This window comes from Strigops habroptila, chromosome 4 (assembly GCF_004027225.2).
Source record: "Strigops habroptila isolate Jane chromosome 4, bStrHab1.2.pri, whole genome shotgun sequence".
NCBI classification, from domain to species: Eukaryota; Metazoa; Chordata; class Aves; order Psittaciformes; family Psittacidae; genus Strigops; species Strigops habroptila.
The window spans coordinates 66,984-83,198 of NC_046358.1; the positions used below are offsets into that span (position 1 = coordinate 66,984).

The 16,215-nt window shown below is 63.2% G+C and overlaps 2 protein-coding genes across 11 annotated transcripts in view; one reads left to right on the forward strand and one right to left on the reverse strand.

The window, feature by feature from the left end:
* LPXN (leupaxin) lies at positions 1-8,498 on the forward strand. 3 transcript variants are annotated; one of them, XM_030483922.1, is made up of 10 exons: positions 1-113; positions 878-987; positions 1,090-1,142; positions 1,442-1,544; positions 1,616-1,780; positions 2,045-2,218; positions 2,285-2,366; positions 2,508-2,656; positions 2,738-3,046; positions 8,487-8,498. In XM_030483922.1, the coding sequence occupies exons 1-9, from the start codon at positions 101-103 to the stop codon at positions 3,002-3,004; spliced, it is 1,116 nt and encodes a 371-aa protein (XP_030339782.1). In that variant the 5' UTR covers positions 1-100; the 3' UTR covers positions 3,005-3,046; positions 8,487-8,498. The 3 variants fall into 3 exon arrangements, with proteins under 3 accessions (XP_030339782.1, XP_030339781.1, XP_030339783.1); XM_030483921.1 differs by lacking the exon at positions 8,487-8,498 and having other exon boundaries at positions 2,738-3,268; XM_030483923.1 differs by lacking the exon at positions 8,487-8,498 and having other exon boundaries at positions 1,619-1,780; positions 2,738-3,268.
* The window catches only part of CTNND1 (catenin delta 1), a 27,257-nt gene continuing 15,026 nt past the window's right edge, over positions 3,985-16,215 (reverse strand). For 2 of the 8 annotated variants that reach the window (XM_030483912.1, XM_030483920.1), the window contains 16 exons: positions 15,488-16,020; positions 11,608-12,071; positions 11,320-11,503; positions 10,924-11,041; positions 10,146-10,299; positions 9,730-9,747; positions 9,413-9,481; positions 8,583-8,710; positions 7,850-8,000; positions 7,435-7,627; positions 7,214-7,328; positions 6,568-6,655; positions 6,201-6,248; positions 5,967-6,064; positions 5,741-5,890; positions 3,985-5,551 (listed from right to left, as the gene is read on the reverse strand). In XM_030483912.1, coding sequence (XP_030339772.1) covers positions 5,540-5,551; positions 5,741-5,890; positions 5,967-6,064; positions 6,201-6,248; positions 6,568-6,655; positions 7,214-7,328; positions 7,435-7,627; positions 7,850-8,000; positions 8,583-8,710; positions 9,413-9,481; positions 9,730-9,747; positions 10,146-10,299; positions 10,924-11,041; positions 11,320-11,503; positions 11,608-12,071; positions 15,488-16,020 — 2,523 coding nt within the window. In that variant the 3' untranslated portion in view covers positions 3,985-5,539. The other 6 variants (XM_030483917.1, XM_030483913.1, XM_030483915.1 and 3 more) reach the window with 6 other exon arrangements.

Sequence of the window (16,215 nt, forward strand, 5' to 3'; positions counted from 1 at the left end):
CGGCAAACCCCAGCCCTGGGGGTGGGGAGCCAGCAAGTGGAACCGAAGCCCCGGCAGCCCCGGAGCCTGCTCCCAGCCACCAACCCCTTGCCGGGGCAGGATGGAGGATCTGGGTAAGCCGGGCCGTGCCGGAGCCAGCGCTGCGCTTGGTGAGGGGCTGTGCCTTGGGCAGCTGGGGGCAGCTTTGTCCTTCTGCTGCCTCAGGGTGAAGTGGGGATGCTGCCAAGGGGGCAGCAACGGAGCTGCCCTTCCCACTGTGCCCCCCATCCCAGGGGATAGACGGGGCCCAGGTGGCCAAGCAAGTGCTTGGCCAACAATGGAGAGCGCTTGAAGGCAGGAAACGGGCTGTGGCAGCAACGCAACCCCGGCTGCACCGCGGCGGGGCAGCACCAGGTCGCAGCACAGCGTCCGGGGCACTGGGAGCCATCCCTGGGGAGATGCGGGCAGGGAAGCAGCCCCACAGTGGGGACATCCCCCCTGTGTCCCCATGCGAGGGCAGCGGGATGCTGAGGGACGGCAGCGAGGTAAAAGCAGACAGGGCAAGTGCTTCACCCTCCCGCAGGAAGCAGCGCTGCAGCACGCGGGAAGCACCGAGGTTGGGCTCTCCCATGCGGGGCTTGTGCCGGGATGAAGTTAAGAGCTGAGGATGTTTCTCTTAAGCCAGAGATAGGGTGTGGGACTGCTGCCAACGGTTCCACTGGGGACGGGGGACGGGGTAAGGGTGCTCAGAGGCCCCACAGCCCCCCAAGCCCCAGCACTGTGCTGGCAGAAGCTGCTGTGACGCTGCTTTTGCTCCGAGGTACCGGTAGTGGTCCAGGGCCAGCCGGGGCGCGGGGGGGCAGCAGCGGCCGGTGCTGACCCAGCTCTCCCCGTGCAGATGCGCTGCTGGCGGAACTGGAGCAAAGCAAAAACGAGGCCCATGGGCTGCAGGCACCGAGCGCCCGCGCACCCCCCCCGGCCCCAGCGTCCCCCCCGGCGTGCCTGGAGGTAACGCCTCGAGCTGGGGTGGTGGCTGAGGCCCCGCTCAGCTCATGACATGGGTGGTGCTGCCCGGAGCGTCCCGCAGGCTCCAAGGGTTTGTCCTTCCAGGTGCAGCCGCCTCGGGCTCAGCCTCCAGCAGAGGCTGTGGACACAGCGTACAGGTAAAACACGGCCATGGAAGGGCAAAGGCATCAGGGGTTTCCCTTCCCGTTGCTTGGATGCCTCCTCCATGGGCACCCATATGTCCCCCCAGAACAATTCCTTCTATGAGCTGGGGAAGGGGGGGTATCCTGCGTTCCTGCAGCACTGCTGGGGTGAGGGCTGGGCTTCCAGCAGCCCCCTCCCGGCCACATGTCCCCAGGGAGATCCCCAGCATCTCGTGGGGCTGGAGGGTTCTCAGCCCCCGCCACCCTCCAGCTTTGGGGTGAAACGGCAGCATCCCTCACTCTGTGCCCCGCAGCCCTGTCCCGGTCCCACAGCCGCTGCTCCCATCTTCCCCACCCACGGGAGCCGCTCAGCAGCTGGACGAGCTCCTGGCTGACCTGGGCCACATGCAGAGCAAGGTGAGCCCCAGCCCTGGGGGAAAGGGGTTGGTTGGTGGCCTTTACTCAGCCCTCACCATCCTCCTGCCTAGCAGTTTGCAGTGGCGGGGCAGGGAGCCCAGGAACCAGAGGAGACCGAGCCGAAGCCCTCTCTGGACAAGATGCTGGGCAGCCTCACCCAGGACCTGCAGGAGCTGGGCATCACGGCCACCCCCACCAGCGTCTGTGCCACCTGTCACAAGCCCATCGCCGGCAAGGTGAGACCCCGACCTCCATCCTGCGCCTCCATCTACCCTGCGCCTCCATGCATTGCCTCCATCCGTCCAGCACCTCCATTCATCCATTGCCTCCGTCCATGCATCGCCTCCATCTACCTTGTGCCTCCATCGATCCAGCACCTCCATCCATCCTGCGCCACCATCCATCCTGCGCCACCATCCCTGCTGCACCCCCGTCCATCTCCCCACAGCGCATGCATGGGGTCCCCGGAGCTGCTTTCAGTCCCTCCTGCCTCCCCGCAGGTGCTGACAGCGCTGGGCAGGACCTGGCACCCTGAGCACTTCACCTGCACCCGCTGCGGGCAGGAGCTCGGTGCCCGGCCCTTCTTTGAGCGGGGCGGGCGGCCCTACTGCGAGGATGACTACCACCAGGCCTTCGCCCCACGCTGCGCCTACTGTGCCGGCCCCATCCGTGAGGTGAGATCCCTCCAGCCCACCCCCCCCCCCCCCCAGCTCCCCACCTCACCCTGCCTCCTCCTGCAGAAGGTCCTCACGGCCCTGGACCAGACCTGGCACCCCGAGCACTTCTTCTGCGCCCACTGCGGGAAGGTGTTCGGAGATGATGGTACGTCCCAGGGGACAGGCTGGGGGGTTCTGCCCCTCTCTGTGTAACCCGCTGCCCCATCTGACCTCCCCGCCCCGGGCTTTCTCTTGCCTCCTACCCTGGGCACCCCCATGGCCATGCCCCACCGTGCCCCCCCCGCAGGTTTCCTGGTGCAGGGCGGGAGGCCGTACTGCCGCCAGGACTTCCTGGCCATGTTTGCCCCCAAGTGCCTGGGCTGCGAGCGCCCGGTGATGGACAGTTACCTGTCAGCCCTGAGGGGGGTCTGGCACCCCGAGTGCTTCGTGTGCGCGGTGAGTGTGCGGAGGGCTGGGGGCCACCAGGGCGAGCGCGTCCCCGCGGCCGTGCCAGCCCTCCCCGTCCCCTTCCTGCAGGACTGCCTGAGCGGCTTCGACAGCGGCTCATTCTTCGAGCTGGAGGGTCGGCCCTACTGCGAGCAGCACTTCCACCAGCGCCAGGGCAGCATCTGCCACGGCTGCGGCCGCCCCGTCACCGGCCGCTGCGTCACGGCCGCGGGGCGCAAGTACCACCCCGAGCACTTCATCTGCACCTATTGCCAGCGCCCGCTGCACAAGGGCACTGTCCGTGAGCACGGCAGCAAGATGTACTGCCAGGCCTGCCACGACAAGCTCTTCCTCTGACCCCCAGCGTGCAGCCGCCCTTCCTGGGTGCCCCTGGCTTGGGTCCTGCCGACCCAAACATGCTCTGCTTTGTTCCAGCCATCGGCCCCCCCGTCTTGGGTCCTGCTGAGCCAAAGTCCCCAGCCTCATCTTTGCCAAGCCAGACATCCCGGGCATCATTCCTTGTCGCTCCCCCCTCCAGGACATTCCTGGCATTGTCCCTGCCCAGCCACACATCCTGGGCTCTGCCCCCTTGACCTGAAGCAATAAAACACTCTGCTCTGCCTTTGCTCAGCTCACTGGTGGCTTTAGGGACAAAGGCAGAGAGCAAGGTCTAGGAGGGCTGGAGCCCCCCCAGCCATGTGCACCCGTCAGCACTCCCCTGCCCATGGGGACACTGGGGTCCCATGGGGAGCGGTTCCAGCTCTGGCCCCACTGTGCTGTGCAGGGAACTGGCACCACATGTGGCCCAGTCCTGCTCCCAAAGAGTTGCCCCAGCGCAACCTGCCCAACAGCAACACGGCTTCAGAACAAACCTGGCTGGAAGCAGGAGCCAGAAAACTGCTCCAAAAACACATCCACAGATTTATAGGATTTGTGTTTCTTTCCACATGCGCACACGGGAGAAACCCACGAGTGAACGTGGTGGTTGAGCCTGGCCCCAGTATCCGAGCGAAGCAATGAGCACGTCCGCAGCCCCGAGCCCGGCTGCTGGAGGCTGCCCCCAGCACTGGAGGGGTTGGGGTACTTCCTCACTGGTGCAGGCTGCCAGCCCCCACAGGAGTGGAAATCCAGGGAAAGGCTTCCCCGCAGGGAGCCGGGGCCCAGGCCCCTGCACAACCACCGCGAACGCAGCACGGGTTTAACTCCCACCTCCTGCCAGGAAGGGAAACGTCCCTCCCGCCCTGCGCAGGGTTTGCCCAAGCAGCATCAGCCAGAGCCACGCGCGGCCGGGCACCGCTCGAGAGCCCCCCGGGGCCGGACCAGCCGAGCGCGGCACAGACACACTTTAAAAACTTTATTTATATAAAAAATCATCTTGTTTGAAAAGCGTTACAAGAGTGTGCACGGGGGGGAGGGGCGGCCCCGGCCCCGCCCCCCCCGCACGGGGGGAGCTGCTTTTTGGTTCATTTGGAATTAAACATTAAAAAAAGGAATTAGTGTTTTACATCGTTAAAGGAAGAGTTAAACCCCAGAACAAACCGAAGGAGCCGAGGGGGGGCTGGAGCCAGGCAGGGGGCAGCGGGGCTGGAGCTGGGGGGGGGCAGCGGCGCAGCAGGAGCAGGGCCCCAGCGCTGCCTCTGCGGCTCCTCCGGGGGCTCCTGCTCCAGTTCGCAGCCTCCTGCAGAGGCTTCCAGTTGTGCAGGGAGCCCGAGGGCTCCCCCGAGGATCGCGGCACCGAGATGTGCCACCTCCACCACGGAGAGAGGAGGATGCGTTTGCCCCAGCTCCTGAGGCAGCCCAGTCTCCCAAAAGAGGATGGAGACGAGAGCCCTGCACCCCCTCAGTGAGGACAGTGGGGCTGGGATCCCGGCAACGGGCTTCCAGCCCCGCTGCAGCCAGTTGAGGCTCCTGGTGGGGAAGGGAAGAGCTCAGCTCTGCCAGGAGCCCCGACACCCTTCCCCAGCGAAGCCAACAGTACGATTCCAAGAGCTATTTCACAGTGGCAAAAGAAAGGCACATGTCACGAGGAGGCAGGGCAGCGGCGGCCCCGCCAGCGCCCGCTCCTCACCCCGGGCACACAGGACACCCAAGAGGCCGCCTCCCCACAGGAGCCCCACCACATCTCCTTCCACAGGGACCCACCACCTCCCGTGCAGGGGAGGCTCATCCCAAGCCCCTCGCACTGACCATCTCCCCATGTAAGGATCCCTCCTCACGCAGTGGGGCCAGTGGCGACATGCAGACCCCTCCGCAGGAACCAGAGCCAGGTCCTCCTTCCCACGCCCCTGAAGCCTTGTTTAGAGCAAAGCAAGAGAAGTTATTGCTGGTTTTCCTTCCCCTCACAGCCTCCCTCACCCTGGTCCCACCGCCTCCAGGGAGGGATGCTCCCGTTGTCCCCACAGCCCTGGTTGAAGAGTGATCCTGCACAAAAATATATCCTATAGGCAACAAAACCAAAACAAAAAGGTGGTGGCACGTGAGGTCCCAGCCTCCGTCCCTGCAGACATCTGAGCAGAGGGAAGGTGTGGGAGAGAAGGCAGTTCCTGGTCAAGGCAGAGATCTGGAGTTCGTTTGCAGCATCCACGCCGGTCGATCCGGCAGAGTCGGGCAGGAGGGATTCACGCTGGAGGAAGGAGGTGGTGGAGGACAGGGAGGAAGAGTAAGGGGTCGAGGTGTCCCGGAACGGGAGGTGCAGTGGCCCAGAGGAGGCAGAGTCCGGGCTGCCCCTGGGCCCAGGCGTTTGGCTGGTGAGTTGGCACCAACAGTCCAGCAGAAACTCCAGAAATAAGACAAGGTCAAAGTCGGTCCATTCCACCACAAAGAGTTATATATATATATTTATATATATAATATATTATCAACCCAGACTGAGCGGAGGCGGGGAGGTCACAGCTAGATCTTCTGCTGTGGAGAGAGAGGGAGAGATGTCAGCACGCCTGGGGAGCAGGGGAGCAGCCGAGGTGTGATCATGGCCCGATGGTGATTGCGGGGATCAGCGATCAGAGCGGGAGTGGGCTGGCCAAAGCACCCCAAGAGCACAGCAGCAGGACCTGTCACCCCTGTTCAGATTGGGCAGGACACTGCAGGACATACCGACACGGGGGAGAGCACGGGAGCATCCTCCTGCACCTCCTCTCCCTCAGGCTGTGGGTCCTGCCCCTCCTCCTGCTGCAGACACACCGGGTTAGTAGGGCCGATGGAGCTGGGGGGTGTTAGTTGGGGCAGCCCAGTTCTCGCCTCCTCCTGCCAGTCAGGACAATGATGGGTCACCTCCTGCCCCCAGCCCCACTCATATCCCCCGTCAGGAGGAGCTGCTCACCATCGAGGGCGCTGCCTTCACCGGCTCCGTATCTCCGAGGTCACCAGATCGGTCCAGTGTCCTGCTGTGGTCCCGCTCATTGAGTGTGGAATAGGTGTCTGGAGCAGGAAAGGGGACAGTCAGCCACGTCACCGCCATGGGAGGCAGCAGCATCCCCACAGGAGGTGTGATCTCTGCCCCCTCCCAGCGTACCAAGGAAGCAAGATGCTCCCACCATTCCAGTCCCAATCCTACCTGGTCCCATGTTGCTCATCTGGATCTCCTCCCGGGAGGATTTCTTGTCTACAAGCATGGGAGAGTAGATCAGACACAGCCCCTGTAGCCACAAGCAGCAGAGGAACCGCTGCCTACCCCCAGCTAGGAGAGCCTAGACCCAGCTGCAGCACTATTGACCTAAGGATGCTACAGGACCTACATGAACATAGGTCCTTTCCAGCCCTGGGAAGCCATCGAAAGCCCAAATTGATGGCCTTGTGTGAGCAGCTGTGGCTGCCAAGAAAGCCAGGGCTGAAGAGCAGAGAGCGGATGAAGGCCAGCTCTTCTGGGTACCCACAAGTGGCAGGGTGGCAGTGGGGACGGGAGCTGAAGGGAAGGCACATACCTGTTTTTTGGTTCCTGTCAATGAGAGGCAAGGTGCTGTCATCAAAGGAGTTGCCTCCCTGGGTCCGAGAGGCATTGCTCAGGTTCACCTGGAGCATCAGACAGTAACCACTCACACCCTGGCCCAGACATTCCTTCCTGACCCACACATCCCATCCCACCCCTCCAGCCCCCAGCACCAGGAAGGGCCCAGGAACCCTACCACAGCCCTTTAGCAAGGGGTGAAGCAACCAGAGGGTGCTACAGAGCCCAGGGCTGCGCCCATGCCCCAGTGGAGGTGGCCGGCTGGGCTGGGGCAGCACCCAGCCCTTAGCAAGCACGGACAGCCCCAGCCTTTGGGAAAGAAACCGAGCCCTGGAGAACCTTGTTCTTCAGCACGGCCACTGGCCCGCAGTCCTGAAGCTCTCCTGCCTGCAGACCTGCAGCTTGCATGGGACACAGGCCTTAAAGCTTTACAGAGTGGTTCTTCCTTAGCAGAGACTTCCTGCAGCCATCCGCTGAGGAGTGGCAGAGGGGGCACCTCCAAGGGTGTCAATCCCATCAGCAAGGTAAGAGCTGAAATCCAGTGCTGCTGAGCTCCAGGAACACCCTTCTCTCTGCTGCAGGACCCCACCTCCTACCCCAGCCACAACAGGGCATCCCCATACCTGGAAATCTGACTTCTTCCAGCCTTCCTTCTCGAGTGGCTTCCGCAGCTCTTTATATCCCCAGATTGTCTGCAAGAGCAGGGCGGCCGCTCGCACCTCTCGTTCGGAGCGGTTCCTAGAAAGGGGCGAAGGGAGAGATGTTTGGAAATACCCATGGCCGGGAGGAATCTGCTGGAGAAGCCCTTCTCTGCCCCTTGCACTGTCCTTCGAGCAGAGCCTACCCAGATTTGTTGATCAGCACCAACTTCTCGATCCCCTGAGTTTCCCGCAGCTTCTTGGCAGCCTCAAGGTTGTCTACAATTACTTCATTGATGGTGTTGAGGACTGACACCACTGCATCCTCAGAGAGGTTTTTGGCTGGGGTCTGCTGGCCTCCGGGCAGGTTCTTCACTAGGTTGGGGATGGCATGTTTACCTGGGGAGAGGAAAGAGCTGGGCATGAGCAAGCGAGGAAGAGGCCTGCAAGGGAAAATTCCCTGCAGAAGGACCAGTGACCAGCTCTCGTGTCCCTCTCAGCACGTGCAGCAGTAGACAGCCGCGGCACTGCTGCCATGCCCTCGCAGTTCCTCAGCTCAGGAGGAAGTCCCTGCACGAGCCGGATGGACGGAGCCCACGTCCCACCCCGCGCAGCCCTCACCTATGAGCTCCTTGTTGCGCAGGTCCACAGCCAGGTTGCGCAGGGCTCCGGCCGCGGCCTTCACCACGCGCTCGCTGTCGTGGCTCAGGAGGTCGGCGATGGCTGAGAGCCCCTTCTCCTGGCGCAGGGCGGCGCGGATGCAGCGCCCGTACTGCGGGGCAGAGGCACAGCACATGGGGTCACCCGGGCAGGCACTCCCCGCTCCTGGGGACACCGCTGGAGCCTTCCCACCACCCTCACCTTGGGCACCAAGGGTCCTGGCTTCACCCACAGCAAGACTGCAAAGGTCCTGCTCCTGTCCCAAAGCCCCCCCCCCGCAACAGGCCAGGTAAGCAGGTTCCCAGGTGGTCTTTCCATACACACCAAGAGAATACAGGTCAAGGATCTGTGGAGCAGCCCCAGACCGTCATTCCCTGTCCCCAGCATACAGAAGGGAAGGAATGGCAGCGAACCCGCTGCTAGCAGGGACACAGACAGGCAGCCCTTGGGAGGACACGACTGGCAGGGTGCACAGAGCCCTTAACAGCACAGCAGAGACCAGGTCCACACATGAACTGTGCTGCTGAACAGTGCTCCTGAGCAGGGAGCCCTGTACAAAGTGAACAGCCTGAAACGGCAGGGCCGAGGCCACCCACAGCTCTGCTGGCACCCCACGGGGGATGCTCTTGCTCCCCAAGGCTCCTTCCCTGCAGCACAGACGAACACGGACAGGGCCAGCTCCAAAGGCACTCACCGTCCAGCTGCCAGCGCACAGGTTCTGAATGGCTCCTGCCGAAGCCTCCAGGATGGCTGGGGTCTTGCTTTCCTTCAGCAGGGAGATGTATATCCGAACCACTTCTGGCTGGAAGAGGAGCTCGTAGCCTGCCAGGGAACAGGAAGGATTCACCACATCTGGCTCACATCTGGCTAATTCCAAAGGGGCACTGCTGGGCAGACGAGGCTGGGAGTGTTGACCCAAGCTCCCTGCTCCCTGGAGGCTGGATCCCGGGTACGGCAGGAACCAGGCTGCCCCACGGCTCCAGTCAGGGATGCCACGCTGCTGCGCGCAGTCCCCAGCGCACTGCTGCAGGTCAGGAGGGCTTTGGGCTGAGCTGCAGCACTGCTGCCTTCCGTGAGGAGAGCTCAGGTTCAGTAAAGGCCTGGCTGAAGCCCCCAAGGGAGGCAAGGGCATGGGCTGGGGCAAAACTGGCAGCCAGGTGCTGTGCAGCGAGAGGCACTCGCGGCAGGAGGACGGGGGACACCAACCCCACGCTGAAGCAGCTTGGGTTGAGCTCCCCGGGCCGTGCCACCATGCTCTCCCTCCCATCTTTAGGGCTTCCCAGGAAGCCTGTCCCGAGGCAGCGCTGACCTCCTCCCAGCACAAGCATCCTCACAATGTCTGTGCCAGAGCTGGTGTTTTAACAGGCACTTGGGCAACCAGAAACACACCTCCCCCAAACGAAACCCCTGCCTGGTTGAGAGGCTCACTTTAATGGGAAACTCTGCCCACTCCTCTCCTGGACTGCTTGTGCAAGAGCAGCCCTGCAGAGCCCAGCCTTCCACAACCCCCCGACAGGAACATACCTTTGGCTGGAGTCGTTCTTTTGGGAAAATCCACTGTATCGGCACCGGGGTCTTCTGGGAGCTTTTTACCTTCAAAGGGCAAGCAGAGGAGTCAGAGCCCTCCTCTCCCCACCCGCCTCAGCCCGACAGCTCTTTGCCACTTGCCCCAGGGACAGGCCCAGAGGTAAGCCGAAGCCAAGCTACCAGCATGTCCCTGGAGGGAACGTCGAGAGCCACACTGCGACAGCACGTGCCCAGCTGGGGCAGAACCAAAGCAGGCCAGAGCGAGCACCCAATCAATCCAACCACGGGAGAAGGAGAACCAGGAGCACACTCACCTCTGGAGAACCACTCGTCTATTGGCGAAGCGGAGAGGACAGGAGAGAAGGAAGGCAGGAGGAGAGAAGTGCCGACAGCATCATGGGGCAGATCATTTGGCAAGAAAGCAAAGGGACGGGGAAGGGGCAAACAGGAGAGAAGGGAAGGTGTGGAGTTAGCGGCCATCTCTGCGTCACCATCGCGCCACCACAGAAACCCACCAGTAGCTCGTGTCAAATGCTTTGGGTAAGCCAGGCAGTAGGTCCCAAAGCCAGGGGAGGCATGGGCCATTGCACCTCCAGAGAGCGGCAGTTTAACCCTCACCCAAGAGATGCCAGAGCAGGAGCAGAGAGAGCCCAGACCAGCCTCAAGCTCCACTGTAGAAGATGTGTCTTTATCCCACCTCCCTCCACGCTGCTGCTGCCACCAAACAAACCTTTGCCCTTCTTGGCACCAAAGCAGCTCGCGGCGTGGGGCCCGGCGTTGTTGGCAGGGGCCTGGGGTGTCTCCTGGTAGCGCTCAGCATGGGGGATCTCACGGTGGACTTGGTAGGACAAGTTTCTCAGCAGGCACACGCAGTTCTCCACCAGCTACAGACAAAACCAGATGTGGCTGGGAGCACCCATGCCCTAGTCTTGCCCATCCCATGCCTGAGTGAGGGCCCCATCACAGCGTGCAACCCAGAGCCGGGCCAAGGGGGTCTGAACTCGCCGCAGGGGGAGATGCAGCCCCACCTCGGCTGGAGCTGGAGCACGCTCCCCTCCCACACCAGGCATGGCCAGTTCTGTGTGCATGAGTTCGTACTCTGCTGGGACAAAAGCTTTCTGCCATGAGCAGGGGAGCTCCAGGGAAAGGCTGAAGGAAAATTCAAGCCAAGGCCTGGTCAAGAGAGATCAAGGAGCCCTGACCCAGGGGATACCAACGTGGGGCGAGTGACACCAGCAGACCCCTGCTGGAGGGACAACTGTGAGCTGAGTGCCAGCCACCTCCTGGTCAAACAGTGCCCAGGTCACACCCCACACTGGGAAAGGCACGAGCCTGGACTGGGCTTTCCCAAGCTGGTCCTGTCAGGCCAAGTCCCTCCCTGGTGAAGATTCCACCCATCTGCTCTTCATCCACCCTGGGACGAACCCAGCTTCAGCCACCACGAACAGCAGAGCACTGCTGGAGCTGGCTGCCAAGGGCAGAGCTCTACACGTGCCCCATGCTGGTACCTTGCTGTCTGAGTCCTTCTGGCCGATCTCAGACTGGACAATGTAGATCAGGGCATCCACCAGCCCGTCACACTCCCGCAGCTTCCGACGGGCCTCGCTCCGCTCCGAGCTCACGTTTCTGGCGGGCAGGAGAGAACCAGCATGGGAGAGACCGCTGAGGGCAGGCGCAGAGCTGCCAGCACCCAGCAGAGCTCAGACCAGAGGAGAGCTCCTGTAGCTCCCCTCCACTGAAAGAAACTCCTCCAAAACCAAGGCCTGCATCACCAGAAGCTGTCCTGGGAGAGCAGCTCTCCCTTGGCAGCCCCAGAAAAACACCAGGACCAGCCGGGAAGGAGCGTTACTGCGGCCCCAGCCCACACCAGCGCCCTGGCAGCAGTTGGTGGCCCCCTCCCATACCTAAGGCAGCCAGCGGTGTTGGTGAGCACCGACTCCCACTCGATATGGCGGGGTTTGGAGTCCTCGTTGGGCTCCCGTTCCCAGCCTGAACGGGGAATCACCACCTCATCGGTCAGAGCATGTAGTGCATGATCCACGATGGCCATCTTGATGGAGTCATGCGAGGACAGGTTCCACAGTGTTCCTGCAATGCCACAAGCAGGCGATCAGACCATGAGGGCTTAAAAAACTTCACACTGCGGATCTCTCACCCGACAGATCACCCTCCTCTCCTCCCTCAGCCATTACCCGTGATGACCTCCGTGAGGTCCATGTCATGGGCCTTCCGCAACAGGCGAACCAGAGCAGGCACCCCATCGCAGTTCTTGATGGCAATCTTATTGTCTTGGTCCTTGCCGAAGGAGATGTTCTTGAGGGCTCCGCAGGCACCGTAGTGCACCTCTTTCTTGGGATGGTCCAGCAACCCCACCAGCACGGGAATGCCCTTCAGCTTGCGCACCTCCGTCTTCACCTTGTCGTTGCGGTAGCAGAGGTGCTGCAGGTAGGCGGCCGCGTTGGACTTGACGGTGTCAAGGCGGAAGCTGAGCATGGCGATCACCTCCGGCAGCTCCGGCTGGCGCCAGCTCCCCGCGCCGGGGCCTCCCTTCCGCAGGCTGTCCAGGCTGGCCAAGCTGCCGCGCTCGTGCTGCGCCAGGGGCGCCCAGTAGTACCGGTCAGGGGCCACCTCATCCACCAGCATGTCCTCGTAACTCCTGCCAGAGAACACCGCGGCGTCAGCACGAGCCGCAGGCCTGCAGAGCAGTGCTGGGCGCGTGTCGGGGCACCCTCCTGCTCCCCACGCAGGATCCGGCTGCAGGAGGACACCCCCAGGCATGCCCAGGCCTGCTTAGGGAGCAGGCGGTTGTTCCACGGGAGAAGGCAGCCTCAAGAGCTATTCCAGTCCCTTCCCACACACCGGGCTTAGGTCAGAGGCTGGATCCTGGGCTCTGCACGGCCTCCACGGAGGCAGGAGCCAGCCACGAGGCACAAGAAGCCATTTGGGGCTGTGGCCACTAGAGGGCAAGTTCACACCAGCACATTGCGGGGAGAGATCCCCTCAGCAGGAGCTCCCCGGGCTGTACCCGGCACCGCACGGCCGCAGCCGGCGCCCAGGGCCCAGTTTTGGGCCATCCAGCCCCCCACATCACGGCGAGAGCAGAGTTTTACCCACACGGGGCTCGAACTGTTTTGCCTGCAGATGCCTGGCGCTGCACACAAGTGGCACTTGCTGCGCAGGGGACAAGCTCAGCTGCACACCAAAGGACAGCCAGGCTGCGGGGCTCAACCTCGCTGCTCCCGGCCCGGGCACAGGGCAGAGCGGTGCTCCCGCAGCCCCTGCCCCGCTGCAGGTTCCCCGCAGCGCTGGGAATGAGCCCCAGCAAGCACATGGAAGCTGGAAGAAAGTGCAACTGCGCCCCCAAGGTGGCACTGAGCACCCCAAACACGCACCACGCAAAATCCTGGGTTCTCACCCTAGTTCTGTTGTCACTGACAACCTCATCCTTCCCCCGCCCGGCTGAGGGATCCAGGGATCTCCAGCAGAAGGGGATGGCACTTAAGCGAGGGGCCTGACCATTGCTGTCACCGTGCTGTGCCAGGGCGCCAAGGACACACGACCAAGGTCCAGGGCGAGGTACCATTCCCTGGCTCTGCCCTGGGGAACGCTCAGCCACCTCCTGAGCTCCCAGCGGAGGCTCAGGCAGCCCCTGAGCAGCAGGAAAGCTCCACGAAGGGCAACAGCAGGTTCTGCTCCCTTCACCTCCGCTTCCAGCACCTGTGCCATGGCGCTCGCCAAGGCCGCCGGTGCTGCCGCAGGTGGTGGCAGCGGGCTCCGAGGTGTCTGTCAGCACGTCCCCACAGCGAAATGGCTGCTCCGAGACGGCGAGCGGCCCAGCCACGGCAGGGAGCCGCTCCCGTGGCCCTGGGCATGCCAACCCCTGCCTCCATCCTGCAGCAGGGCAGCGCAGGAGCAAGACCACGGTACAGGGTGCCCAGGGAAGCTGTGGCTGCCCCATCCCTGGCAGTGTTCAAGGCCAGGTTGGACACAGGGGCTTGGAGCAACCTGCTCTAGTGGAAGGTGTCCCTGCCCGTGGCAGGGGTTGGAGCTGGAGGAGCTTTAAGGTCCCTTCCAACACAAACCAGGCCGGAATTCTAGGATTCTAAGGTGCTCCCCAAAAGGGAGCTCCTGCCCAGCCCCAAGGGCCCCTCAGTGCCAGATCCCTCCAGGGATGGGGCTGGCCGGGAGGGGGGAGCCCACCCTGCAGTGCTGCTGAACCCCCTTCCCTCTGCCCCTGCAGAGACAGAGCCACAAGAGGAGCCACAGGAGACCCCGTGTGCTGCGTGGCCACGGCGCGTCCCCGTGCCTGGCACGCTGCCTCCCTGAAGGAGGCCATTACCAGCCAGGCCCCTGCTCAAGACAAACAGCTCTGGGGCAGGGGTATGCTGACCATGCTGCTCCATTCCTGCGATGGTAACTGAGAAGCAGGGGACAAGGCAAGCTCGACAGCGCCCGGATTCCACAGATTGCTGTGATGGTTATCACAGCGGGAGGGAGAGCCGCCGCATGGGCCACACCAACCCTCCTTCCTTACCCTGACCATCCCTGCAGGACAAGGCGACAGCTCCGCCAGGGCTGCTCCTTGGCCATGGGACCCTCTCCCTCTGTTGTGACCCAAGCTCCCCCGGGCTCCTGCCTGGCCACAGCTCCTGTACCCGGCTCCTGTTCCTGTCCTCCAGGATCTGGAAGGGCAGAAGGAGCACGGACACCACCCAGCCCAGCACAGAGGGCTTGGGGTCTCAAAGACCAAGCAGTTCAGACCTCCCAGGGAGGGCTCCTGCTCCCGTGTGTCGGGTGGGACACGAACCCAGGGAGGGTTTGCAAGCCAGGCCACATTTTGTATTCTCTGGCATTCCCTTCCTCTGCAACCCCAGGCTGAAGCAGAGCAGCCGTGGGTCCGACACTTGCTTCACCCCCTTGCCCAGCTGCTCGCTGCAGAACCGATGGCCACGGGCTCAGAGCAGCCAGTGCTGGCTTCTCCAGGCTGCTCCCTGGGCACGGGCAGCTCCCGCGGGCACGGGCCTCAGAGGTGAGGGGGGGAAACCCATCGCGAGAGCAACCGCCCCAACTGGTTCAGCACAGCAACGCACGCCTGTGCGGCTCAGCGCGGAAGGACAAAGCTCCTCCTCCAGCCCTTCAGGAGCTGCCCCACATTTACAGTACGTGCCTCGAGCCGGGCGGATCTCCGGCAGCGGCTGGGAAGAGCCTCCTTCCCCTGGGACTAACTCCTGCCTCTTTTACGTCCTAGGAGCTTAAGCAGCTTGTGCTCAGCCTTACCTGTGTCCTCCCACCCCAGGGTGCTAGATGTACAGCCATCCCTACCTCTGGGACGCAGGCTCAGCCCCTCGCTCCATTCCTACCTCGCCACCCTCTGAACCATCCTCCAGCACCTCCCCAAAGCCCACTTGAGCTGAGGCTTAAGTAGGCAGCAGCAGTGTCCACCAAGAGACAGAGCAGGCACAATACACCAGTCTACAGCCTTACGGCCTCAGGCATGTAACATGCCAGAGGGGGCCACATGCTGGCAGGACAGTGAAAGGACCACCCAAGCCCCTGCTCTGCCTGCGCAAGGGCAGGCCCAGCCTGGGGGGGCCGCCGATCACTCACAGACAAGGAGAGGGAGAAGCTGCTGGTGCCGAACAGGTTGAGCCGCTTCCAGCAGCCTGTGGGTGAGGGCCTGGCCACGCTGCCTCCCCAGGACACTGCGGGGCTGAGCACGGGGCTCGGCGCCACTCCCGGGGCTGCTGCTGCTCCCGCTGTGGGGCTGTGCTGTGCAGCGGGCATGGCTCCCACAGGGAAACAACCCTGGCCCGGGCGCCGCCGAACCTGCCCTCCAACCAGAACGGGTGGCACAGCAAGGGAAGGGCCCGGAGCTACATCCACTGCCCAGTGGAACTCCTTGCTGCGGGAAGAGCAACTCAATTAGCACCGAGTTTTAACCACCAATTAAACAGGCAATTATAAGCGGATGCAAGCTTTCTCCTGCACGAGCAGCGCCGACTCACCTCGCAGCATTGTCTCTGCAAGAGGGTGAAGTGAGAGGGACCCCACAGCAACCCCCTCTCCCCGTACCTGAGCCGCCGGCGGGGATCGGACGGGGTCCCTGCCCGCCGGGCCGTGCCGTAGTCGGACATGAGCCCATAGTCCGCATCGTCGAAGCCCACGCTGCGCTGGTCGTCCTCCAGGCCGTACGGCTCGGGGTGGAAGTGGTTGAGGTCCATGTTGCTGCCCCCGACGCGCACTTGAGGCTGGGGGCCGTAGATGTCCTGGCGGCTGGGGGCCCGGTAGGTGTCCATGGAAGGGCGGTAGCGCTCGTCGATGCGGGTGACCCGGGACAGGCTGCCGTAGCTGTGGTCGCTGCCCGGGTACCCGTCCTCGTAGGGGCGGCCGTAGCCGTCGGGGTAGTGGTAGTTCCGAGGGAGCGTGGCCGTGCCCGGCTGGCTCAGGAACCCGCCCGGGCCCCCGCTCCCGTTCTTGCGGAAGTTCCTGTCCATGGTCTGGACATAGTTGCTGGTGACGGGGGAGGTTTCCAAAGGCAACCCGTCCGGCCCCACCGGCACCTGCTGCACCGTCCGCGTGGTCACGGTCTTCACCACTTTCTTCACCTAGAGGGATGGACGCAGGACATGTTCCCGTCAGGAAACCCACCAGAGCCCTGCATCCCCAGACTCCCCTTTCAGCCCAGCACCTCGCTCCAGGCAGATTTCACACCCCGTTTCAGCTCGGGTAGCAAGCTGGCTGATACCACAGTGGAGCACCCCAGCCACCAGGTCCTTGCCCAAAGCCCTGTCCCTCCATGC

Excerpts from the sequence above, each read along its gene's own strand:
- LPXN (XM_030483922.1), top strand. Across the intron at positions 1,143-1,441 it reads GCTGTGGACACAGCGTACAG|CCCTGTCCCGGTCCCACAGC; the intron begins GTAAAACACGGC and ends TGTGCCCCGCAG. Across the intron at positions 2,367-2,507 it reads GAAGGTGTTCGGAGATGATG|GTTTCCTGGTGCAGGGCGGG; the intron begins GTACGTCCCAGG and ends CCCCCCCCGCAG.